Consider the following 23,123-nt stretch of genomic DNA (forward strand, 5'->3'; position numbering starts at 1 on the left):
TCAGCTAAAGTGCCTGCTAATATAAATTAAATTCATTCATTGATAAAAGCGTCGACACATGGCGACACATGCATGATTAGATTTCGCTCTTTAAATTTAAATCGATAATGATTTCGGTTGGTGTATATAATATTGAGACCACCCTGGCAGCTTTTCAGTCTTTAAAAATGACGGGTCTAACGCTATTGTCGCTGGCTTTCCTTGGGGTCTGTACCGCACTCACTGTGCCCCACTCGATTGTCCACCCACGGGATCTTGAGATTCAGCATGGAAGCATCGAGGGACGCATTACCAATGGAAATCAGGCATCTGAAGGCCAGGTTCCCTATATCGTGGGAGTCAGCTTAAACAGCAACGGAAACTGGTGGTGGTGTGGAGGATCCATCATTGGGCACACTTGGGTACTGACTGCCGCTCACTGTACCGCTGGGTATGTAACCAACATTTCCAAATAAGCTATCCGTATTAATGTAGTATAATAATCACAGTGCCGACGAGGCTTCACTGTACTACGGCGCCATTAACTACAACGAGCCCGCCTTCCGGCACACAGTCAGCAAAGAGAACTTCATCAGATATCCTGGCTACGTTGGACTCGATCACGACTTGGCTTTGATCAGGACTCCTCACGTGGATTTCTACAGCCTGGTCAACAAAATCGAACTGCCCAGTTTGGATGACCGCTACAATTCGTATGAGAATAACTGGGTGCAGGCCTCTGGATGGGGTGCCATTTACGATGGCAGCAATGTGGTGGAGGACCTCCGAGTGGTGGATCTGAAGGTGATTTCCGTGGCGGAGTGCCAGGCCTACTACGGAACTGAAACCGCTTCCGAGAACACTATCTGTGTGGAAACTCCGGACGGAAAGGCCACCTGCCAGGGAGATTCCGGCGGTCCTCTGGTCACCAAGGAAGGTGATAAGCTGATCGGAATTACGTCCTTTGTCTCCGATTACGGCTGCCAGGTTGGGGGTCCTGCTGGCTTCACTCGTGTCACCAAGTACTTGGAATGGATCAAGGAGGAGACTGGAATCTATTATTGAACACCTCAGAACCATTCATTCTGTATAAGATTGTGTAATGCATTATGAAGGTTTAAAATAAAGCACTTTAGTCGCTCTTACAATTTCTCTTTTTGTTTGTTTTGGAATTGAAAGGGGGTAATAGCTAAAACAAAAGGGCAATAGGCAAGATGTGACTAACGATTTTCTTTAATAAAATTAATCTCTTATTCTTTTAACAGCAAAGAGTCATAATCTTAATTTTAGTTGTCCTTATAATTTTTTTTAGGTTGTGTGTTTTTTTTAAATTCAGCTAAAATTTGTTTAAAAAAAATAGTATCTGGATTCTAATGCAGATTTATATGAGTGTATAAAGTCGATTCTACGTTTTATTTCTTCCGTGAATAAATGTGTGACCAAAAAGTGGTAATATTAAAAATTATATTCTGAGGAGTAATTACTCCTAAAAACTTTGTTAAGCCTCTACTTTCTTAGTAATATCTTTAAATATTATTATGGTGTCAATAATATCGAACTGGTTACAAATTAAACACGCGTCAATCCATTTAAAAGTTGGCCATATTTTAGCAAGGAAGGCAGTTGTGGCAGGCTTATCATCCGGTGAAACTCTTACCGATGATAACTTCCGCAAGATTTACGGCCCTTTTACATATGATTAGAACGGCTCTTCAAACGAGATAAGTCCATTGCCTTCAGTGAGCCATAAATTTTATTTTATTTTTCCACAGATTGTATATTATATAAATGCTAATTGGAAATTCTTCAGCTGTTTTTCAAAGTAACAGCATAGTGGACCACCACCCACATAGTTTCAATAGAAAACTCAGATATGTAGTTATGCTTTAATCGTTTATTTAACAAACCCCATAAAAACAGGGTATGCCTTGACCATCAAGTGCTTAGTAGGAGATGCCAGTGTTGTCACGGATCCATTCGAGGTATCCAGTGACGCGGGTGAAGACGGCGGGAGCACCGGACTGGCAGCCGGCGGCGGAACCGAAGGAGGTCACTCCGACCAGGCGGCTGCCCTCGTGTGTGACCAGGGGGCCACCGGAGTCACCTCCGCAGGTGGACTTTCCTCCGTCGGTGTTGATGCAGATCATGTTGTCGTGGAGGGACCAGGTGCGGCTGCAGTCGGACTGGGACAAGATCTGGACATCCACGCTCTGGAGCCAGTCGGGGAGTGGGCTTCCGTCGTAGGTGCCGCCCCATCCGGAGGCCACAGCCCACCAGCTGGCGTAGTCCTGGTAACGGTCGTTGAAGCTGGGCAGCTCGACCTTGTTGACCAGGCTCCAGAAGTCAACGTGGGGGGTGCGGATCAGGGAGATGTCGTTGTGCAGGTTGCCGCTGTTGTAGTGGTGGTGCTGGATGATGTCGCCACTGCCCACCCAGTGGGTGTACTGGGGCTGGTTGCGGATGCTGGCTCCGTAGTTGATGGTCACTCCACTGGCTGAGTTGGTGCAGTGGGCGGCGGTCAGGACCCAGGTGTTGCCGATGATCGAGCCACCGCACCACCAGTTTCCGTTGCCGCTGAAGAGCAGACCCACGATGTAGGGCACCTTGCCCTCGTAGGCCGGGTAGCCGTTGGTGATGCGACCCTGGATGTCCTTCATGGGCACCGGGGTCAGCTTCGTCGAGGGAGCCGGGACAGCCGTAGCTGCGGCCACGGCCAAGGCCAGGAATACGAACAGTTTCATCTTGATCAAGTCTTGCAACTTATGGCCATTCGGAAACCGCTCCACCTTTTTATACTGAAAGCAATGGTCTTATCTCACTCCAAGAACCCTTCTAAACATCGAGGGCGGTAAATTTTCTTCAATTAATCGAGGTTTTGTCATTCATTTTTTTATAGCAGGTGCTTAAAATTTGAACTGTCATTAGAAAATGAACAACGAAAACGTTGCAATTAAACAAACAAATTTCGAGTAATCACTGTTTTTGCGAAAGCAGCTAAAAATATAATAAATCTAATTTCAAATACTATTGCGCGTCGCCAATTCATAAAATCGTTATCTAAACAGGGAAATTAAATTACCTTATCTGCTACTATAAAGCTAATCAGAATGGAAATTATACATTTTTTCAGTTTAAACTATCTTAAATTTTTGATTTAGTTGCCTATAAATTATAGATTTTTAACCACAATCTTGATGATTCTTTTGTGGAGACAGTAAAAGTGCAACCTGCTACAAAAAGCCAGGGAAATGAGCTCTTTCGCTTTTCTCATGTTGCAGAAAATTGTGCACGTAACTCACAAGGGCCCTTGTAAAGCTTAATAAGGCAGGAACTCTTAAAATTGGTATTTTTGTTTATTTTGGAATTGAAAAGAAGTAATAGCTAATTAAAAAAGATTTTAATAATGTCTTTTTTTAAGGTGTATATATTTCAAAACTTAACAAAACTTCTACATATGTGACAGCTTCTGGATGTTGTAAATATAGGGGTGTAACAGATTATCCGAGATCTCTATTTCATTTCTTAATTAATTCCTTTAAAATTTTAAATGTTATTTATTTCTTGATGGGAGGTTATGTGGGTGGTATCTTTTTAATCTTCTTTTCTACAGACGTCATGCCAGCCTTTTCGTCAGCGTGTTAGGGTAATAAACAAGACGTCTGAAATAATTTTTCGCGTGTGTCCGACATACATCTTTGGGATTTTAAAATCGAAGTCCCTAGTAGTCATAAACCAGGGATCGTTAAAAATTTATCTAACGATCTTACTTTGTGCTACTCTTATTTTATTAAGGCTAGATTTAGCCATGCTTGCAGGAGATCTGGGCACCCTTCGAGTGAAAAGCGAAGACCTTGTTTAGACCTTCCACACCCGTAACCTCTACAGAAATTTATACGTCCCCAGGAACTGCGAATATTCCAGAAGGACCCGCTTTGCGGTGGTCCTTTCAAACACCAAGTACTTCTCGGCCCAGGGAACGGACCTCTTCCGATCTGAGTAAAGAGCCACCAAAACAGAAGAAATCTAAAGCAAATGTAATCAACGGAACAAATGGTAAAGATAGTCAAGATTCGACGGCAAATGGACTGCGCAGCAACCGCTTCCCAATTTTAGCTGAGGAAATGAAATCTTATGAAAAGATGGATTCAAACGAGGAGACATTTGAGCCCAATAAACACAGCTCCGGAATTTATGCTCCTCAAGCACAAAGTTCTAGCCAACCTCAATGGACCAATCCGAAACTTCCACCAATATGTGTACCTAAGATAAATAATATTCTTGCACTGGAATGAACCCTTGATGAAATCACTGCAGAGATGACATACGTACCTCTATTTTCGGGATTACCAATTTGCATATATAGAAAGTACTGAGGCATTCCGGAAGGTGGTTTCTAGCTTAACTCCCTTGAATTGCGAGTTCTGATATCACCAGCTCAAGTGAGGACAAACCATTTAAGCTGGTGTTGGGGAACATACTTTTAACTGTCCCTAAAGAGGAAATAGAGCGTTACTTTATGGACAACGACTTTATCGTATTAAATATTTATTGCCCAAGGAAGCCTGGATGGTGCGGAAATTCAGCTGACGCTAATGGTGACAAAGAAGCCTCAAACGCTAATACTAAACCTTTTCTATATCAATATCAAGGTGTCTTCAATTGTCGCAGAGTTGCTAAAAATTAAACAAATTGAAAGGCACAGACACCCATTAACACACTTCAAATGTTGGTCATATTTTATCAAGGAAGGTATTTGTGGCAGGCTTATCAGCTAGTGTGACTCTTACCGATGATAACTTCCTCAAGATTTACTGCCCCTCAGTTTTACATATGATTAGAACGGCTCTTAAAGCGAGATAGACCATTCAGTGCCTTCAGTATAAAAAGGCGGAACCGTTATGGCGAAAGAGCCATAAATTGGAACCCCTTATCAAGATGAAACTGTTCCTTTATAGCACAGATTGTACATTTATAGAAATGCTAATTGGAAATGCTGCCTCTGTTTTAGTATTTTTAAAGTATTTTTTCGAATGGGATTTTGGGTCACTGAAAATTACCATGGTGGTCCACCACCACCATAGTTTTAATATAAAAGATTTGTAGTTATGCTTTAATCGTTTATTTAACAAACCCCATAAAAACAGGGTATGCCTTGACCATCAAGTGCTTAGTAGGAGATGCCGGTGTTGTCGCGGATCCATTCGAGGTATCCAGTGACGCGGGTGAAGACGGCGGGAGCACCGGATTGGCAGCCGGCGGCGGAACCGAAGGAGGTCACTCCGACCAGGCGGCTGCCCTCGTGTGTGACCAGGGGGCCACCGGAGTCACCTCCGCAGGTGGACTTTCCTCCGTCGGTGTTGATGCAGATCATGTTGTCGTGGAGGGACCAGGTGCGGCTGCAGTCGGACTGGGACATGATCTGGACATCCACGCTCTGGAGCCAGTCGGGGAGTGGGCTTCCGTCGTAGGTGCCGCCCCATCCGGAGGCCACAGCCCACCAGCTGGCGTAGTCCTGGTAACGGTCGTTGAAGCTGGGCAGCTCGACCTTGTTGACCAGGCTCCAGAAGTCAACGTGGGGGGTGCGGATCAGGGAGATGTCGTTGTGCAGGTTGCCGCTGTTGTAGTGGTGGTGCTGGATGATGTCGCCACTGCCCACCCAGTGGGTGTACTGGGGCTGGTTGCGGATGCTGGCTCCGTAGTTGATGGTCACTCCACTGGCTGAGTTGGTGCAGTGGGCGGCGGTCAGGACCCAGGTGTTGCCGATGATCGAGCCACCGCACCACCAGTTTCCGTTGCCGCTGAAGAGCAGACCCACGATGTAGGGCACCTTGCCCTCGTATGCCGGGTAGCCGTTGGTGATGCGACCCTGGATGTCCTTCATGGGCACCGGGGTCAGCTTCGTCGAGGGAGCCGGGACAGCCGTAGCTGCGGCCACGGCCAAGGCCAGGAATACGAACAGTTTCATCTTGATCAAGTCTTGCAACTTATGGCCATTCGGAAACCGCACCGCCTTTTTATACTAAGAGCAATAGTCTTATCTCTCTCCAAGAACCCTTCTAAACATCGAGGGCGGTAAATTTTCTTCAATTAATCGAGGTTTTGTCATTCATTTTTTTATAGCAGGTGCTTACCATTTTAACAGTCATTAGAAAATAAACAACCAAAACATTGCAACTAAACAACAAAACTTCAAGTAATCAGTGTTATACCAAATCACTTGAGAATATAATAAATTTAATTTCAAATTGTATTGAGCTTCCTCAATTCATAAAATCGTTATCTAAACAGGCAAATTTAATTTACTCTACTTCTTAGCTAAAACCACAGAACTATCTTATCTGCTACCATAAAGCAAATCAGAATCAAGTCTCAAGATTTTTATGAGTTATACTATCTTTCTGTTAACAGTAATGATAGATTTTTAACCACATTGATGTTTCCGTTGTGGAGACAGTGAAAGTGCAACCTGCTACAGAAAGCCAGGGAAATGAGCTCTTTCGCTTTTCTCATGCTGCAGAAAATTGTGCACATAACTCACAAGGGCCCTTGTAAAGCTAAATAAGGCAGGAGTTCTGTTGGAGGCCAATGTATCATTGAGTGCGGCAGTATTGTACACTGAAAACAAACACATATCAAACTCAATGGAATAATCGTAGTTGGGTATTTCATAATTTTATAATAACAGCACATACATGTTGATAAAAGCCATTAGTTGTCACTAGGTATACTAATATTTCCCGAAAGGCAGCTCACGTATCTCCAGTTATGCCCATTAATTAATTTGCACTTAATGAGTTTCCATTTGCGGCTGCGGCTTTAATTTCGAAATTCCATGGTTTCCATTACCTGGCCGCAGAGAACTGCGAGCCGAGTGCAATGCCCCCTCTGAAAACGCTGTACGACTTGAACACGTACGATGCCATTCCGCCCGGGGCCCCATTGAACCCCACCTTTCGAACACACATCTCAAAGGGCGCTCCTTGGAAGTGGGTTGGTTCCTTTGCCTTGCCCAGGAGCTGGCATTTAATTCCAAGTGCATTGACACACAAAAGCCCTGCAAGCGCCCTGAAGTAGGCAACGCATTCAACATTCAAGGTTCAAGATTCCCAGCTGCCAAGGACGAGATGGCATTTCAGTGAGTTATTCGGCATCCCGACTTGGAATAATCAATATTAATCAATGACAAAGTCAGAATCACTGACCCAGTGGGGAAAGGTGTTCGCAATGAATTAATTTCTGTAAGGTCTGACTGTAAAGTACAAGTGTGGTGGGTTTTTCAGTCTTTGGTAAAACCAAGAGCTTTAAAGCTGCCTTTTCACTGTTTTAACTGTTAACTCGGCACTGCTGGATTTTAAACAGCTTTCGAGCTCCAAATGATAGTCAGGATGCAAACGATTTTATCTTCCTAAAATCATAATATTCTGCTTTATAATTAGGTGTTCATTGAAATTTAAACAGTACAGTATTCTTTTAAGTTTTGTCGGCTATTAACAAAACCAGCCAGAAAACCAAGTTGCAAAATCAAATTAATTTAAAATTGTATTGCATACCCTTTCTCAATAAGTCTCTTCCAACGGAATTATAACTGAAAATACGAAAGAAAAATCAGAAATCATAAAATTATAGTAGTATCTGTTGATTAAAAAGTTTTTGGTTTCTGTTATTCTAGGCACGAAAAACGAGAAATGTAGCTTACACCCCGCATTAAATTTACTTGAAGCCCTTGAATATGTTATTGTCTTTTGTTCTGCCTATTTGCTATAATATCTATTAATAACCATAATGCTTTTTACATTTGTTTTTTTCTAAGCCCACTGCACACTATGGATTTTCAGGCATCAAAGCGGTTAGATCTCGTTGCTAGGGCTTCGAAAATCGAAAATAATGCGCTGCAGACTCATCACGTGCCGTGCAGGTAGAAATGGGCAATAGATTGCTATGCTAAAATCGCTGAAATCGGTTGCTGCCTCCCGAATGCAGCCACACAACTACCAAGTGTGGTCAAATGGGCCCATTGACTCGCGTTGCGCCTACACATTGACCGAGTTTTAGCCAGGCACTAATGTAATTAGTGGAATATAGCGACTAGTGGCTGCCACTTCTGGGCAGTGCAACGCGGCTAATTGGAGACTAAACATCGTCAACATGGAACACTAAAGGATACAGTGCGCGAAAGGATTACGGCAAGGCTCTCCAAGGAGCCCAAAGTGCAAATGTGAATTAATCGAATTATCCTGAGTTTCGCGTTCGCAAAGACCAAGAAATCAGAGATATGAGTAGCAACACGGAATCCGATGCCGAAAAGGCGTTGGGCTCGCGCCTGGATTACGATCTGATGATGGCCGAGGAGTACATACTCAGTGATGTGGAGAAGAACTTCATATTGGCCTGCGAGCGGGGTGACCTTCCTGGTGTCAAGAAGTGAGGGTGTACAGGTCCTTCGCGTCTAACTCTGAGTAATTGCTTTCGTCCTTGAAGGCTCCTCGAGGAATATATGGGCACCGACAAGTTCAACATTAACTGCACGGACCCCATGAACCGTTCAGCCCTAATTTCGGCCATCGAGAACGAGAACTTCGACCTGATGGTGCTCCTGCTGGAGAACAACATTGAGGTGGGTGACGCCCTGCTCCATGCCATTTCCGAGGAGTATGTCGAGGCTGTGGAGGAGCTGCTGCAGTGGGAGGAGACCAACCACAAGGAGGGCCAGCCCTATGTAGGTTATATCCTGGCTGTCCTGGTTAAGCCACCCCGCAGATTCATTTCTGATCCTTTGGCAGAGCTGGGAGGCGGTGGACCGCTCGAAGTCCACCTTCACCGTGGACATCACGCCCCTTATCCTGGCCGCCCACCGCAATAACTACGAGATACTCAAAATACTCCTGGATCGCGGTGCCACGCTGCCCATGCCACACGACGTCAAGTGAGTGGTGACGGAGTGAGCCTCCTCGTCCTTTGAGCGGCACGTTCCGTTGTTTGCCCAACTTGCATCTCACTTATGCTGCACCTCGTTTTGTACTTCTAATTTTACCTAATTACGGACAAATTAGGGTGCCATATTTATACAGGGTGTAAGGATATTTCTGGAGTAATATTGGGGCTTTTGTTATTTTTATTGATTATTTTTCTTCCTACTTGAATATCCTTTAACTAGGGTCAAGGACCTCCTTTTTTTTTTTTTTTTTAATCCTCCTCAATGTTATTCAATTCGCTTCAAAAAAGAAATGTCTATATTCGGTTTCAATTTTAGTATAATTTCTTAAAAAGGATATATGTATTATTTAGTTAGTGATTGTTGGTGCTGAATCGTTCATAAATACAATTTTCTTTAATTTAACAGAGCTTTGGTTAAGCCATTATATAACAAAAATATATTAGATCCTTCATTTCGCCTTTATGGTTAAAAATAGTTAACATCTTGTGATACAACCTTTCAGACTATTTGTAATATTTATAATAAGCCATTAGAAAAGGTCCTTCGTTTGTCATATATTTCGTTTCGACCAGGCAAGTGAGTCCAGTATATGAAGCTTAAAATAAACGGCTATTACTGAATTGTGTAGATTCGTTATTATATATTGAAGCTTTGGTCAACGAAAATCTTTTAATCAATTACTTGAGAATTCAATGAAATTAAAACTGCATTTGAAATAAGTTTGAAAATGTAATTGCCTCAGGTGCGGCTGCGATGAATGTGTGACCTCCCAGACGTCGGACTCCCTGCGCCACTCGCAGTCGAGGATCAACGCGTACCGCGCCTTGTCGGCCAGTTCGCTGATAGCGCTCAGCTCCCGGGACCCTGTACTGACCGCCTTCCAATTGTCCTGGGAACTCAAGCGCCTGCAGGCAATGGAATCGGAGTTTCGTGCCGAATACACGGTACGGTAGACAATGTAAGCGGTGGGGCTAGTGCCAATGCGAATGCGAGCCTTTGTTTGTGTTTGTCTAACAGGAGATGCGTCAGATGGTGCAGGACTTCGGCACCTCCCTTCTGGACCACGCACGCACATCCATGGAGCTCGAAGTGATGCTCAACTACAACCACGAGCCGTCCCACGACATTTGGTGTCTCGGCCAACGGCAGACTCTGGAACGATTGAAGCTAGCCATACGATATAAGCAAAAGACGGTGCGTTTGCTTAACCATTTTACATTTTCAGAAAATTGACATGCCGAAAAGCGAACCAAACTTTTCAAGCCTAACATTTTCTGGGATTGAGTGTTTTTTTTTCCAATTTTAAATCTATGGCAAAGTTGAACCAATCAAACAGTTCTAAGGTTATTTACTTGACTTTTAAGATTTAAATTTGAAATTGGCATATTTTGAAAAATATATATTAATCCGTAATATAATTTCCTATATTTAAAAAGGCATATTCAAACCTAATTAAAAATCGTATAATTTATTCTGCTAGTTTGTGGCACATCCAAATGTCCAACAGTTGTTGGCCGCCATTTGGTATGATGGACTGCCGGGTTTCCGACGCAAACAGGCCTCCCAGCAACTGATGGATGTAATGAAGCTCGGCTGCAGCTTTCCCATCTACAGTTTGAAGTACATCCTGGCCCCGGATTCCGATGGGGCCAAGTTCATGCGCAAGCCCTTTGTCAAGTTCATCACACACTCCTGCTCCTACATGTTCTTTTTGAGTGGGTAAAGGGGAGTCTTGTATTCCATCAATCTATATATGTCCCCATCCACAGTGCTTTTGGGTGCCGCCTCTTTGAGGGTGGTGCAAATCACCTTTGAACTGCTGGCTTTTCCCTGGATGCTGACCATGCTGGAAGATTGGCGCAAACACGAACGAGGCTCCTTACCGGGTCCCATCGAACTGGCAATCATAACCTACATAATGGCCTTGATATTTGAGGAACTAAAGTCCCTGTATTCGGATGGCTTGTTTGAGTATATCATGGATCTTTGGAACATAGTCGACTACATATCGAATATGTTCTATGTGACGTGGATTCTTTGTAGAGCCACCGCTTGGGTAATAGTTCATGTAAGTCTTCAGCATAAACAATTCATAATAATCTTGTTAAGCAAGTTACTTTTTCGTAGCGTGATCTCTGGTTCCGTGGCATAGACCCCTACTTCCCACGTGAGCACTGGCATCCCTTTGATCCCATGCTTTTATCGGAAGGTGCCTTTGCTGCCGGAATGGTCTTCTCCTATCTGAAGCTTGTCCATATCTTCTCGATCAATCCCCATTTGGGTCCGTTGCAAGTTTCGCTGGGACGCATGATAATCGACATTATAAAGTTCTTCTTTATCTACACTTTGGTTTTGTTCGCCTTTGGGTGTGGTCTCAATCAGTTACTTTGGTACTATGCTGAACTCGAGAAGAATAAGTGCTATCACCTGCATCCGGATGTGGCTGACTTCGATGACCAGGAAAAGGCTTGTACCATCTGGCGAAGATTTTCCAAGTAAGAATCAATGCAAAGATTTTCCAAGTAGGTAAATTTGTTTTGTATCTATAATCACATTTGTTTATATTAAAACTTTTTAAGTTCTATAGGTAATGTATTTTTTTAACTCCTACGTTATTCTAAATTTCTATTTTCCTGTAATTCAGCTTATTTGAGACATCGCAATCCCTTTTTTGGGCTTCCTTTGGCCTGGTGGACTTGGTCTCATTCGATCTGGCCGGAATCAAGAGTTTCACCCGGTTCTGGGCCCTCCTGATGTTCGGCTCCTATTCGGTGATCAATATTATTGTGCTCCTCAACATGCTTATTGCCATGATGTCCAACTCGTATCAAATCATCTCGGAGCGAGCCGACACAGAGTGGAAGTTCGCCCGGTCTCAGCTTTGGATGAGCTACTTCGAGGATGGCGGCACTATTCCACCGCCGTTCAACCTCTGTCCCAATATGAAGATGTTGAGAAAGACTCTGGGGCGGAAGCGGCCTTCACGAACCAAGAGCTTTATGGTAAGCAGATACCCTTTGAGCTACACTTTAAAAAAAAAGTAACAAGTTACCAATTCCCTTGGGAAATTGCTCTTGATTTTAAAGACAAGTTTAAAAAGCTTTTTAAGCTAAGATCAGAAAGTCAAGTTAATAGAAAAACATTTTCTGGCAGAGCCATTAACTTCTATGAAAAATAAATTATCTCGTTTTTGAAACGTCTGACTAAGGCTAGCTTAGTTTAACAAAATGAAGAGCATCAAATTAGTTAAACCTTTATAAATTTTTAAATCTATCAAAATAATTTTAAAGTAAAGGTTGCTGTTTCACAGATTTGAAACTGAAGTATAACTGTTTTGTTAGAGTAGTTTTATATTTTAAATTATTTTCAAACTGTATCATTTTTGCCTTGGTCCAAGTGAGAGGCGGGACAATCAATACAAATCTTTGGCAAAATCATTTTCAATCAAGCCCATGCAGAGCTCGCTGTGCGTCATCGTCACTGCTAATTCAACCTTTTCCGTGTCCTTCCACCCCCTTTTTACTCCTTGTTCCAACTGCTAGCGCAAGTCGATGGAGCGGGCACAGGTCCTGCATGACAAAGTGATGAAGCTGCTGGTCAGGCGGTACATTACGGCGGAGCAGAGGCGGCGGGACGATTACGGCATTACCGAGGATGATATCATTGAGGTGCGGCAGGACATCAGCTCCTTGCGTTTCGAACTACTGGAGATTTTCACGAACAATAGTTGGGAGGTACCCGACATCGAGAAGAAGTCTCAGGGTAAGGGAATCCTACTCATGCTTAAAGCTAGTAGATAAATATGAACGATAAAAAAATACTCTTTTATAAGCTCATTTTTACAAGCCCGTTTTTACTTTTACTTAATTAAATATGCCAGTCTCATTATGGTGTCAAAAATATAATGTTGCCAATAAACGTATTATTTGGGTAGAAAATATTAAAGTTTAGATTATTATTTAAACATTACCTACACTCGCAGGAGTGGCCCGAACCACCAAGGGCAAGGTGATGGAACGACGCATCCTCAAGGACTTCCAGATTGGCTTCGTGGAGAATCTGAAGCAGGAAATGAGCGAAAGTGAGAGCGGTCGGGACATATTCTCATCGCTGGCCAAGGTCATCGGCAGAAAGAAGACCCAGAAGGGGTATGTTGAACTCAACACTAAGAGTTTTACTGATACTGACACTGATCGACGGTGCTTTATATTTATAGCGATAAGGACTGGAATGCCATTGCGAGAAAGAATACCTTTGCTTCTGATCCTATTGGTTCGAAGCGCTCCTCCATGCAACGTCATAGCCAACGCAGTCTGAGGAGAAAGATCATTGAGACAGCCAATGAGGGTCTGCTGATGAACCAGAACCAGTTGATTGGTAGGATTATACATTTTATAGTCTATTGCTAAGCCAAGAAAAATCGAATAACTAGGAATTCCAATAGAATGAGGAATTACTCCCTCATAAAAACACCCTAAGAACAAGATTAGATTCATATTTATAAAGTAACAAATACACAACATTAAGATTCATTCTTAATCCCCTCCAGAATTTAATCCCAACTTGGGTGATGTGACTCGGGCCACGAGAGTGGCTTATGTCAAGTTCATGCGAAAGAAGATGGCTGCGGATGAGGTTTCCTTGGCCGACGACGGTAGTCCAAATGGCGAAGCGGAGAAGAAACCTATAGATGCCTCTGGGGTATAGTTCGATCAAAATACATTTCTCCTTTAGTTATGGCTAATTCTTGATCAAATTGCAGTCAAAGAAATCCATTTCCAGTGGCGGAGGTGGTGGAGGAGTTTCCATGATGGCTGCAGCTGCTTTGCGAGCTTCCGTCAAGAATGTGGACGAAAAGTCTGATGACAAGGACAAGGATAAGAAACCCGATGGCAAAGCAAGTACTGTCAGTAAGCCATCGGATGACAACAAGTCCAGTGAGGTGAAGAAACCAGGCGATGACAAGGACAAAGATACGAAGCAGCCTCCCAAGGACTCCAAGCCGCCACCAGGTGGTCCGAAGCCCGGGGATCAGAAACCTGCTCCAGCAGCTGGGGCTCCAAAGCCCCAGGCAGCTGGCAATGGCAGCAAGCCCAGTGACCAGCAAAAGAAGGATGCTCCGGCACCTCCATCCAAGCCTGCAGACACCAAGCCATCAGCTCCCAAGCCCGGAGAACCTGCAAAGCCCGAGGCAGCTGCCAAGAAAGAGGAGTCTTCTAAGAGCGAGGCCAGCAAGCCGGCAGCCACAAATGGAGCCGCCAAAAGTGCTGCTCCCTCAGCTCCAGCGGATGCCAAGCCAGATCCCAAATTAAAAGCGGCAGGAGCTGGAGCTCCGGAAGGAACCAAAGCCACCAATGGAGCCTCCAAGCCGGATGACAAGAACAGCGGCCAGGAGCAGCCCAAAAAGACTGGAGATGATGCCAAGAAACCGGAAGATGCCAAGGACAAGGATAAGAAACCAGGCGATGGCAAGGATAAGAAACCTGGTGATGAGAAGGACAAAAAACCTGGCGACGACAAAGACAAGAAACCGGCCGACGATAAGGATAAGAAGCCGGCTGACGACAAGGACAAGAAACCAAGCGACGACAAGGATAAGAAACCAGCCGACGATAAGGACAAGAAGCCAGGAGCAGCTCCTCTAAAACCGGCGATCAAGGTGGGTCAAAGCAGTGCGGCAGCCGGTGGAGAACGCGGCAAATCCACGGTCACAGGTCGCATGATCTCCGGCTGGCTATAAACCATTCGCGGAATCCACTTTCGACCGATTGAATAGCAGTTATAGACAATTAAGTCCCTCTGTTTGTGTGAACAATAAACGAATCTCAAATACAAGTATCCAGCAACATGTTGCCAAGGGCCACCTGTTGCTAGCAACATCTATTTTGCATCCCCACAGCGCCAGCAACATTCATCAGCCGCCCCGTTGGTCCAGTGGCAATTTGTTTGCCTGCCAACCTTCTGTCCGTTTTTCTGGCCTATAAAAGAACGTGAACTTCGACCAGGACCATCAGAAAACCAGTGACCGTTCTAAGGAAAGCATCAGTTCGAAAAACATTTTATTTTTATCCCAGTGTTTCATTCTAAACAGTCTTTTAAAAATGAAATCAATGTTGGTCAACGCAATTTTAGTGCTCTTCTTTGTTGCAAAATTTAGTGCCGCAGGTGAGTGGGATAAAGGATAAATGATTCTCTAAAGAATCTTAAATCTTCGTAAAGTTCTTAGGATCTTAGAAGTAAATATCATTTAAGGTCCAGTGACAAATTTCGTTTACTGAAAAGATTTCATTGGAATTAAATTTTAAAGTGAAATTGTAATAGACTTTATAATAATTACTTAAAATATTTTGCAGCACCTTTAAAAGAAAAAGGTAATCTAGTGCGGCATACATTTTACTTTTTTTATCTTTCCTACATTTTTTTAACTATAACAAAAAATATTTGTACACCGATTTCTTGCTAGACTTTTTTAATCCACTTAAATTTTTTTTTTAAGCATGAAATTATAATCTTTTAATGACCTAAACTTTTTATATCAAACACCTCTTAACGACAAAAATAACAAAAGCGACAAAAAGAGTATCTAAATAATCTACAATTTAACTGAATTGTCTTATTACTTATAAATTAAATTACTTTAAATTAATTTAGCTTAGAATGTTTATTACGATTTGAAGGTCGCTTTGTTATTTTGGCGGTTGGGGCACGAAAACAACTTATTCCATGGTGATTCAAAAGTATAAGCATGCCAGTTAACATAATTAATTACAATCCATAAACACTCCATTCAGAGATGGACCACGACAAGAACCGGCGAGGTGCCAACATGGGGCTCTATGCCTTTCCGCGTGTAGGCCGCGGAGATCCCAGTCTGGCCAACAGTTTGCGCGACGGATTAGAAGCTGGAGTCCTTGACGGCATTTACGGTGATGCCTCCCAGGAGGATTACAATGGTAAGTCGTTGCGTCCGGGTAACTAATTTGCCTAAACGCCCCGGGGACGTATGTACCATTTCAGAGGCGGATTTCCAGAAGCGGGCCACCGGATTGGTGGCCTTCCCACGCGTGGGTCGCGGCGACTCGGAGCTGCGGAAGTGGGCTCATCTCCTGGCCCTGCAACAGGTGCTGGACAAGCGCACAGGACCCAGTGCCTCCTCGGGATTGTGGTTCGGTCCCCGCCTCGGCAAGCGCAGTGTGGATGCCAAGTCCTTTGCTGACTCCAACAAGGGACAAAAGGAATTCAACTAGACTCCCACACCACACACTCCGCACTGATGAAAGGCACCTTTTTGACACTCTAAATGTCGTAAACACACTTTTGTATATCAAAGAGAACGCTTCTAATTGAATATTGTAACGGGTATACAACAACTATGGTTTTCGGTCAAATATATACAAATAATGAATTAAGGGCTGGTGAGAGCTTGTAATTAATGTCTTTGTGTGTTGTTCTTGCCATTTCGAATATGTAAATATAATTAAAGTAATTACATAACCTGCACAAGTAGTTTATTTTAACTTATCGAAAAAGGTAATGCTATAAGCTTAAAAGTTTCAGAAAATAGTTTAAGAGTATTAAGAAAAGTTTATTCTAAATGAATTGCAAACATTTTTGGTACAGATATGCTGGTGTGAATGATATTTCATCGCCATGACAAAGTTAAGATCATTAATTTTCCGTTCTACTCCTGCTGCTGCTTGAACTTTCGCAACTCGGACTGTATGGCCTCGATAAGGGGGGCAGTTCCAGTTGCCGATGAAGTGGCATCCAACCTGTTCTCCGTCCTCTGAAAAGGACCTGCGCTCAGGGGTCGGTTCAGGGTGGAATGGGAGCTGTACATACTCCCACCCCCCCAGGCACTATAAGTGGGCGATGGTGGTTGGGTGGAGTGTGCCGATTTGGAGGTCTTCTCCGGCTGCGCTGTGGCAGGACGTTCAGCTATGGCTTTAGACCCTCCCGAAGGATGAAAGCTGAAGGATCACTATATAAGTAATGATGGGAATTGTATTGGCTATCAAGCCTCACCTGGGCAACCCCGCAGATGAGCCCCTATGCTCGCGCTTCGTAACCCTCCGATTGTTCGTAAAATTCTGGGTCGGCAAGGGCATGGGTATATCGTCCTGGCTGGAGTACATTTGCAGGGCCCCCTCCAAGAGACCCTCGTAGTGGTTGCGTATTGCCGACGGATTGTGCAGCGGACTGGGATTATAATCGGCATAGGTCAGGGCCTCTGGGGAAGATCGATTGGAGAAGTTGAGTACAATTGTTAGGTAGCTGACTTGACCGGGTTCACCGGTGGTGGGACTGGAGGTAGGTCTCTACGTTGTTAGTTAGCTACATTTTGGTTATCGGGTTATCAGGATGGGTGCAAGCAATAACAATACTAAATCAACGACTACAGGTTGTCCTAGTAACGCGACCTGGCCCCAAATCGAACGTCGCCTTCGTCCTCGTCGTCATCGTTATTATTATTATTATTATTTGGGGTTTCTCCGCCCGCCTCACCCTGTGACGACTGCTTCTTCTTGTGCCGCTCCCAGACCACTGGACCCACTACACCCGGATCCGGGTTATCGCTGTGCGAGGCGGAACGGACATTCCTAACCGATGGCGGTGCCTTGGGACTGGGAAAGCTGGCGATGGTGGCTATGGTGTTGTCCTTGCTTCCCTGCGACTTGTGGGATCGCAGGGATCTCGTGGAATTGTGCGGCGCCACTGCATTCACGTTGTCGTAGTAGGTGACGAACACGGGATCCAGCACGCGGTTCAGTGGTTCCGGTAGAGTACTCTTCGGGAATGCCCTCACCGAGGCCATCGATAGAAAGGAACCCACACTTGCGGTATCTGATTTATCCGATGGTTGAAGATTCCGTATCATCTCGTTGTTAATCGCCTCTGCGGAAACTCCTCTTCCGGTTTTCTGAGTCAGCAACTTATTCCGGTGATAGTTGTTGTGCGGATTGAAGGCCTCGTTCCTTTGGAAATTCTCGTAGCTTCTGCGCAGGACTTCCGGCGATTCCTCCGCAGAGGAGTGACCCGCTAAGGAGCCCTGGACAGGACTCGTTTCCAGGGAGCCCACTCGATTCTCATTCAGATAACGCCTCCTTGATTTATGCCGGGACTTGTCGCCCTTCTTTTCGGACACCACGGATGTATAGACTGTTTCCTCGTGACCCTCAGCTCGATCGTATTGATGGCGCCTCTTATGGGCGTCAAATAAACGGGCTGCCTTGTCATCCAGTATCCTTTGGACATCGGCACTGGGCGGATTGATGGGACAGTAAACCGAAGAGTCGGAAGTGTTGTCCGTGGACGAGGATATGGAATCACGACGGGATCGTGTCTCCTGCGGCGGAGCTGGAAAACTGATGCGCGGCTCCCGTTCGTAGGAGAAGTTCCGCACTCCAACCTCCCTAGAATGGGAATGTCCTGGACTTGGTTCTCCTTCGGTCCTCTCACTTGTGGTAGGTCGAATCGATTGGCCCTCGGAGAGCAACTCGTTGCGGGAGGAGTTTCTGCAATGAATACTCCAAAATTAATAAGTCTTTAAAAAGAATAAAATATTCTTTCATTTTTGATTGTATCAGCTAAGAAGCTTGGAATTTATGGTTAACTATATTTTGATAGTAGATGTGACTCACCTGTTGACTGCACTAAGCTCTCTCTGCCGGGATCGAGTTCGTCCTAATAGTAAGACCACCACAAGGAGCAACATGAGCAGCAGAATGGCCAAGGAACTGATCACCACCAAGGCCACGTTGTTCTTCACCGAGTTGAAGAATCCAGCCTGTCCACTTCGAGGAACAGGTGCCAAGGCGGTGGCCGTGGGTTCCCTAATGTAGGCTATATAAATGGGAATAGTGGATAAATTGGTTTGACTGCAGATAATAAAACTTACGTTCCGATTTCATATAAACAGCCTGGCCAAAAGTCTTTACCGCCTCGGTTTCACTGACCAGTTCCATGTCTTTGGCTGCCGTTGTGGCCAAAACTGGTCTACCATTCACCAACACAGTGTAAATCAGCTCTGTTTGGTTGGCAATCGGACGATCATTGCTGCTAAAAAATTTAATTAACAGATTTTTAAATGCAAATGTTAAAGGTCTTGCTTTTTGTTTACTAAAATATTTCTGGTTTTCTAAGTGTTCATAAAAAGATAATTAAAATATTAAACGAGTGATTTTATAATTAAAGTTTTATCACTGCATTTAGTAAATTAAATTAAAATAGCCCATAACAATAAATTAAAACCAAGAACATTATGAAACATTTCTACAATAATTCTGTTCCCATAGAAAAGTTAAAGCCAAATTAAGATTTTCTTTGAGTGCACTTTGTGGGTTAATCAAACTCATAATATAATAACAAGTTCGGCAGGCACTTACAATTTGAGGTTGACGTAGTTGTGCTCCTCCATGGTACCGAACCCATTGGTGTTGGTGCTCCACTTTTGCACATCCGCCTCGCTAATTTGCGTTAGGTTGTGTATGACAACTCTGACGTGCTCGTCCCTATAAAGTGGTTGGGTTTGGTGTTGTTCCTGCCCCTTCTGTTGTTGCTGCTGTTGTTGCTGCTGTTGTTGATGTTGCTGCACCAGTGGTTGCTTAGTCAACAAAGCTTCGTGCATTTCCCGCAACTTTTCCGATTTTCCATTCTGCTGTATGAGTTCCCAGGGGATCAGAGTAACGTATGCGCCATAATCTATCGTTTCCGTGCTGGTCGTCGAGGGTGTGGCCTCCATTGGAGGCAGCTCCTCGGACAGCTCCTCCTCCGAGTTGCTGGCCCATTCGGTGTCTTCGCCCAGTCTTCTCACATTCTTTATATAGTGCTCGTCGTCATCCTGCATGTCCAGTATTTCCACATCGTCTGACGGAGATCCCGTCGTGGTTTCGGGTCTCGCTGATGGGGTAAAAGACTTCCGGCGGTCTCGAGGTGCTGGTACGTTAACCCCCTCGATTTGTTGGGCTCCATTTATGCCCAAATGTCGGGTTTGTTGCCTGTTTATAAAAGTTATTTTAGTTAGGCCCTTCATCAACTATTCATTCTGATTGTTCATTTAAGATAGCAGAATATTTCAAGACTACTTTTAGAATCGCTGGATTTCTTAACTACACCGACTTCTTTTAATTCTGAATATTAACAATCTTACCTGGTAAAAGCTAGCCTATATAGACGTGCCAGTTTATCCTCTAAAGTTGGGTTATCCTTTGCAGTATAAAAACCCGACATTACTGTTAACAGCCAATACCGACGATCCGTGGCGGAGTAATTTAGGGGTGGCATTCCGGGACCATTCATATCCCAGGTACCACCCCCATCATCCGGTTTGCAATCCAGGCAAATTGGAATGTCAATTTCCTAGATGTAAATCTTTATTAAAGCTGTTCAGTCAGGTTGTCCACCTGCTCTAACTTACGTTATTACCATCCACATAGACCGTGGCCACTACTGTTTCGGTCTTGACAATCACATCCTTGCCCTTGGTAATCCCCGTGTGGACCTTCTTTAGGAAATCCGGCGGGCCATCGCCCGAACCAGTCCAGAAGAAGTCTTCCAAATGAATTTCGTCTTTTATGTCTGGATAATCATCATCGGAGTTGTCTGTAAATGTCATGGTTATAATAACTCTTACAGTTTCTTGAACTTTCAACCCGTTTCCATAGAAAGTAAACAACTTTTCTTGTAGAGAATAACTTGTGCCTGAATTGTTACCCATGCAAAGAGGTTTAATATTGCTCTTATTTAAAATTAAGGAGGTTTTTAAGTAGTCTCGTTAAAGGAAAATCAAATCTTAAGTTGTTCAACCACTATTCCATCAATTTGTATTTACCCCATTGGCTTTTGATTTTGTTACCCCTTATTTGACAACAGGCTTTCAAGTTTGTTTGATCAATTGCGCTAATGGCAACATATTTCCTACAATGAATGCAGTTGTACCGCAGCAATTATGCTCAAGCTTCAATTCTTTTTTGTGCAATGGTTAATACTGCTTATGTCCCCAACTCCCTTTTTAGACAACAATAACATAACCTTATCGATTAGCACTTGCGTTTCCGAAAGAGCCAAAGACAGGAACTTGACAATTTGCTTGCGTGTTGGCCATGCAATTAACTATACACCTGCCTTGATTTGGCAGGTCGAATCACCTGGGTCAGTCCTCCTTTCTTTCGGTTTTGCAATTAACTCATATTGATTGTCCCAAATTTTTGCTTGGGTCAACGATGAATTTTGAATGTATTGTGGTAATGCTTTCAGCCAGAATAAATGCGTAAAGCAAGGGAAGCGTTAAAGGTCAAAATACTTGCACCGTACAATTTGTAGTATGCGGACCGCTAAACCCCTAGATAATATACCAAAAATTTCACTCGCTGGATGCTCAACTCACCGTGACTTAATTGTATAAGCGGCTGACCAAGCTGCGACTTTTGCGTAGCTCTACACTTGTGTTGGATGGCCAAAAATAAAAGAGTAAGCAGAATCGTATGATTTGCTTTCATTTTCACTGGATTATTTATGAGCGTTTTTGTCACTTTCGAGTGTTTTCACTTCGGGTGTTTTCATTTCCCTTTCCGTGAGACTAAGAATCGGATTCGATAGGGGAAAATGTTCTAGTGCTGAACTATGTGAAAAAGCTGATTCATATTCAGTTTCAGAGTCGCGTCACTGGCACCGTCGAACGTCCACCGGGAACTAAACGCTCCATTGTAATCCAAACATGCTCGGGGCTTTGCAGTTGATGGTGCGGATGGGTGGGTGACATTGTTATAACCCGCTCTCTGTTTGGGCCGCTTTATGCCTGGTCAGTTACCTGGGGCAACGCGAGTTCCAGAGGCAACAGGCAGATATCGGAAAAGCGCGCCAACGCGAAAACCCGCTTTCCGTAAACAATGAAAAGCTTCCATCAGAACGCCACTAAGTCTGACTTAGTCACCAAACTTTTAATGGCTTTTTGGGACCACATTTGGTACTACAAGATACACATACGATGTAAACTCTAGCTTTCTTGCATATTTTATTCGTGGTTGCAGTTTCGATTTATAAAAGCTATTCTAAGTAAATACAAAAGCTGTTTGGTATGTCGTCAAAAACCTTATTATAACGGTCTTTAATTTAGTACACAAGAATATTACAAATAATTAATCATTTTTCAATACTTTGGAGACTAATAAATAACAATTCATATCTTATTTTTCTAGCTTAATGAATATAAAATCTGATTGTTTCAACAAATTTAACATTTTTTTGATGCAATAAGCCAATCTTTTATTACATTAGATATAATAAATGTACAATATTTGTCATTTTTCATACTTCATAGCTCAATTAAAAGCTCTTTCCAAAGGTATATAAGTAAAAACGTCGATTGTCAAGACAAAGAATAATGTGAAAAATCATTTGATGACCTTCGTATCATTAACAACATAACATAATCTTTTTTATTTCGTAAACTTGCGGGTTATCAAAATGGTTAATGTTTGATTAATTAATAATAATTAACAAGTGGCTTAAACTGGTTTATAAGGTAATAATTATGATTCGTTTGTCAAAACCTCAAATGCCAGCATTAATTTCATTACGGAAATATTTAATGTTATTCTTTTGCTCATTTTCGTTGTAACCTAATGGTAATCACATGATTAATTATAAGTAACTAATGGTTCAAAATTAGACCGCTACAGTTAAAACGACCTTCAAAATACAACTCAAAACGTTTGTTTCTTTATGTGTGTTGCTACTACACAATTGATTTATTAATAAATATTATAATGTAATTTAAATAAGCTTCCTAAAGTAATAAATATGATTGCTACAACGACTTCTGTGAATTATGGCCAACGGCCTTCATTTTATTTCTTGAATCATTGTATTCTTCTTTCCATGTATCCGACTAATTCACAATTGATTAATTATTAATAATTATGAAGATGTACTGAGTAACTTCCCACCTACATTTTTCGTAAACTTGTTTCTGTGATTGATTTAGCCGCAAAATAAGCCAAATACGTCATACAATGGAACAAGGTTTTCTTGTAGGCTTAAGAAAAATCCCCGAAAAATACATAAATACTACCTTGTACCTTAAATTACCATTTATTATTCGAAACCAGTTTGTTGGTCTAAATGCTTCCAGGAACTAGTCTAAATATCAATTTGTTATTGTTCTCTTCTAGAATAACTAAAATTAGAATTTGATTATATACTAGCTATG

General features: G+C 43.1%; 6 protein-coding genes across 7 annotated transcripts; 3 read left to right on the forward strand and 3 right to left on the reverse strand.

Annotated features, from left to right (window-relative positions):
• The first annotated feature begins 167 nt into the window (after positions 1–167).
• On the forward strand, positions 168–1,127 carry LOC108045425 (serine protease 3). Its single transcript, XM_017124750.2, has 2 exons — positions 168–430; positions 489–1,127. The coding sequence occupies exons 1-2, from the start codon at positions 168–170 to the stop codon at positions 1,042–1,044; spliced, it is 819 nt and encodes a 272-aa protein (XP_016980239.1). The 3' UTR covers positions 1,045–1,127.
• A 731-nt stretch (positions 1,128–1,858) lies between these two features.
• On the reverse strand, positions 1,859–2,751 carry LOC108045426 (serine protease 1). The gene has a single exon (XM_017124751.2). It carries the CDS (start codon positions 2,718–2,720, stop codon positions 1,923–1,925), a length of 798 nt encoding a protein of 265 aa, XP_016980240.2. The 5' UTR covers positions 2,721–2,751; the 3' UTR covers positions 1,859–1,922.
• Positions 2,752–5,082: 2,331 nt separating this feature from the next.
• On the reverse strand, positions 5,083–5,952 carry LOC123037493 (serine protease 1-like). The gene has a single exon (XM_044458508.1). The coding sequence runs from the start codon at positions 5,942–5,944 to the stop codon at positions 5,147–5,149; it is 798 nt and encodes a 265-aa protein (XP_044314443.1). The 5' UTR covers positions 5,945–5,952; the 3' UTR covers positions 5,083–5,146.
• Positions 5,953–8,077: 2,125 nt separating this feature from the next.
• Positions 8,078–14,752, forward strand: LOC108045416 (transient receptor potential protein). The gene is made up of 14 exons (XM_017124738.2): positions 8,078–8,400; positions 8,458–8,695; positions 8,760–8,902; positions 9,657–9,858; positions 9,932–10,108; positions 10,395–10,629; positions 10,684–10,982; positions 11,042–11,409; positions 11,559–11,916; positions 12,457–12,676; positions 12,897–13,062; positions 13,131–13,291; positions 13,464–13,615; positions 13,677–14,752. Exons 1-14 carry the CDS (start codon positions 8,252–8,254, stop codon positions 14,652–14,654), a joined length of 3,846 nt encoding a protein of 1,281 aa, XP_016980227.2. The 5' UTR covers positions 8,078–8,251; the 3' UTR covers positions 14,655–14,752.
• A 129-nt stretch (positions 14,753–14,881) lies between these two features.
• LOC108045418 (cardio acceleratory peptide 2b) lies at positions 14,882–16,414 on the forward strand. The gene is made up of 3 exons (XM_017124742.2): positions 14,882–15,079; positions 15,706–15,867; positions 15,932–16,414. The coding sequence occupies exons 1-3, from the start codon at positions 15,016–15,018 to the stop codon at positions 16,159–16,161; spliced, it is 456 nt and encodes a 151-aa protein (XP_016980231.1). The 5' UTR covers positions 14,882–15,015; the 3' UTR covers positions 16,162–16,414.
• A 64-nt stretch (positions 16,415–16,478) lies between these two features.
• On the reverse strand, positions 16,479–21,586 carry LOC108045417. Of its 2 annotated transcripts, none has more exons than XM_017124741.2 (9): positions 21,300–21,586; positions 20,331–20,515; positions 20,064–20,272; positions 19,300–19,911; positions 18,813–18,970; positions 18,556–18,757; positions 17,420–18,429; positions 16,940–17,144; positions 16,479–16,884 (listed from the first exon to the last, which is right to left on the reverse strand). In XM_017124741.2, exons 1-9 carry the CDS (start codon positions 21,409–21,411, stop codon positions 16,596–16,598), a joined length of 2,982 nt encoding a protein of 993 aa, XP_016980230.1. In that variant the 5' UTR covers positions 21,412–21,586; the 3' UTR covers positions 16,479–16,595. The 2 variants fall into 2 exon arrangements, with proteins under 2 accessions (XP_016980230.1, XP_016980229.1); XM_017124740.2 differs by having other exon boundaries at positions 18,813–18,973.
• Positions 21,587–23,123: the final 1,537 nt, after the last annotated feature.

This window comes from Drosophila rhopaloa, unplaced genomic scaffold, assembly GCF_018152115.1.
Source record: "Drosophila rhopaloa isolate 14029-0021.01 unplaced genomic scaffold, ASM1815211v1 contig_167, whole genome shotgun sequence".
Taxonomy (NCBI): Eukaryota; Metazoa; Arthropoda; class Insecta; order Diptera; family Drosophilidae; genus Drosophila; species Drosophila rhopaloa.

Excerpts from the sequence above, each read along its gene's own strand:
- LOC108045425 (XM_017124750.2), top strand. The coding sequence starts at position 168 with ATGACGGGTCTAACGCTATTGTCGCTGGCTTTCCTTGGGGTCTGTACC. Across the intron at positions 431-488 it reads GCCGCTCACTGTACCGCTGG|TGCCGACGAGGCTTCACTGT; the intron begins GTATGTAACCAA and ends TAATAATCACAG.
- LOC108045426 (XM_017124751.2), bottom strand. The coding sequence starts at position 2,720 with ATGAAACTGTTCGTATTCCTGGCCTTGGCCGTGGCCGCAGCTACGGCT.
- LOC123037493 (XM_044458508.1), bottom strand. The coding sequence starts at position 5,944 with ATGAAACTGTTCGTATTCCTGGCCTTGGCCGTGGCCGCAGCTACGGCT.
- LOC108045416 (XM_017124738.2), top strand. The coding sequence starts at position 8,252 with ATGAGTAGCAACACGGAATCCGATGCCGAAAAGGCGTTGGGCTCGCGC. Across the intron at positions 11,917-12,456 it reads CACGAACCAAGAGCTTTATG|CGCAAGTCGATGGAGCGGGC; the intron begins GTAAGCAGATAC and ends TCCAACTGCTAG. Across the intron at positions 13,063-13,130 it reads AGAAAGAAGACCCAGAAGGG|CGATAAGGACTGGAATGCCA; the intron begins GTATGTTGAACT and ends TTATATTTATAG.
- LOC108045418 (XM_017124742.2), top strand. The coding sequence starts at position 15,016 with ATGAAATCAATGTTGGTCAACGCAATTTTAGTGCTCTTCTTTGTTGCA. Across the intron at positions 15,080-15,705 it reads TGCAAAATTTAGTGCCGCAG|AGATGGACCACGACAAGAAC; the intron begins GTGAGTGGGATA and ends CACTCCATTCAG. Across the intron at positions 15,868-15,931 it reads CTCCCAGGAGGATTACAATG|AGGCGGATTTCCAGAAGCGG; the intron begins GTAAGTCGTTGC and ends GTACCATTTCAG.
- LOC108045417 (XM_017124740.2), bottom strand. The coding sequence starts at position 21,411 with ATGAAAGCAAATCATACGATTCTGCTTACTCTTTTATTTTTGGCCATC. Across the intron at positions 18,758-18,812 it reads TGTTTATATGAAATCGGAAC|CCTACATTAGGGAACCCACG; the intron begins GTAAGTTTTATT and ends CCATTTATATAG. Across the intron at positions 16,885-16,939 it reads TCATCTGCGGGGTTGCCCAG|CTTTCATCCTTCGGGAGGGT; the intron begins GTGAGGCTTGAT and ends GTGATCCTTCAG.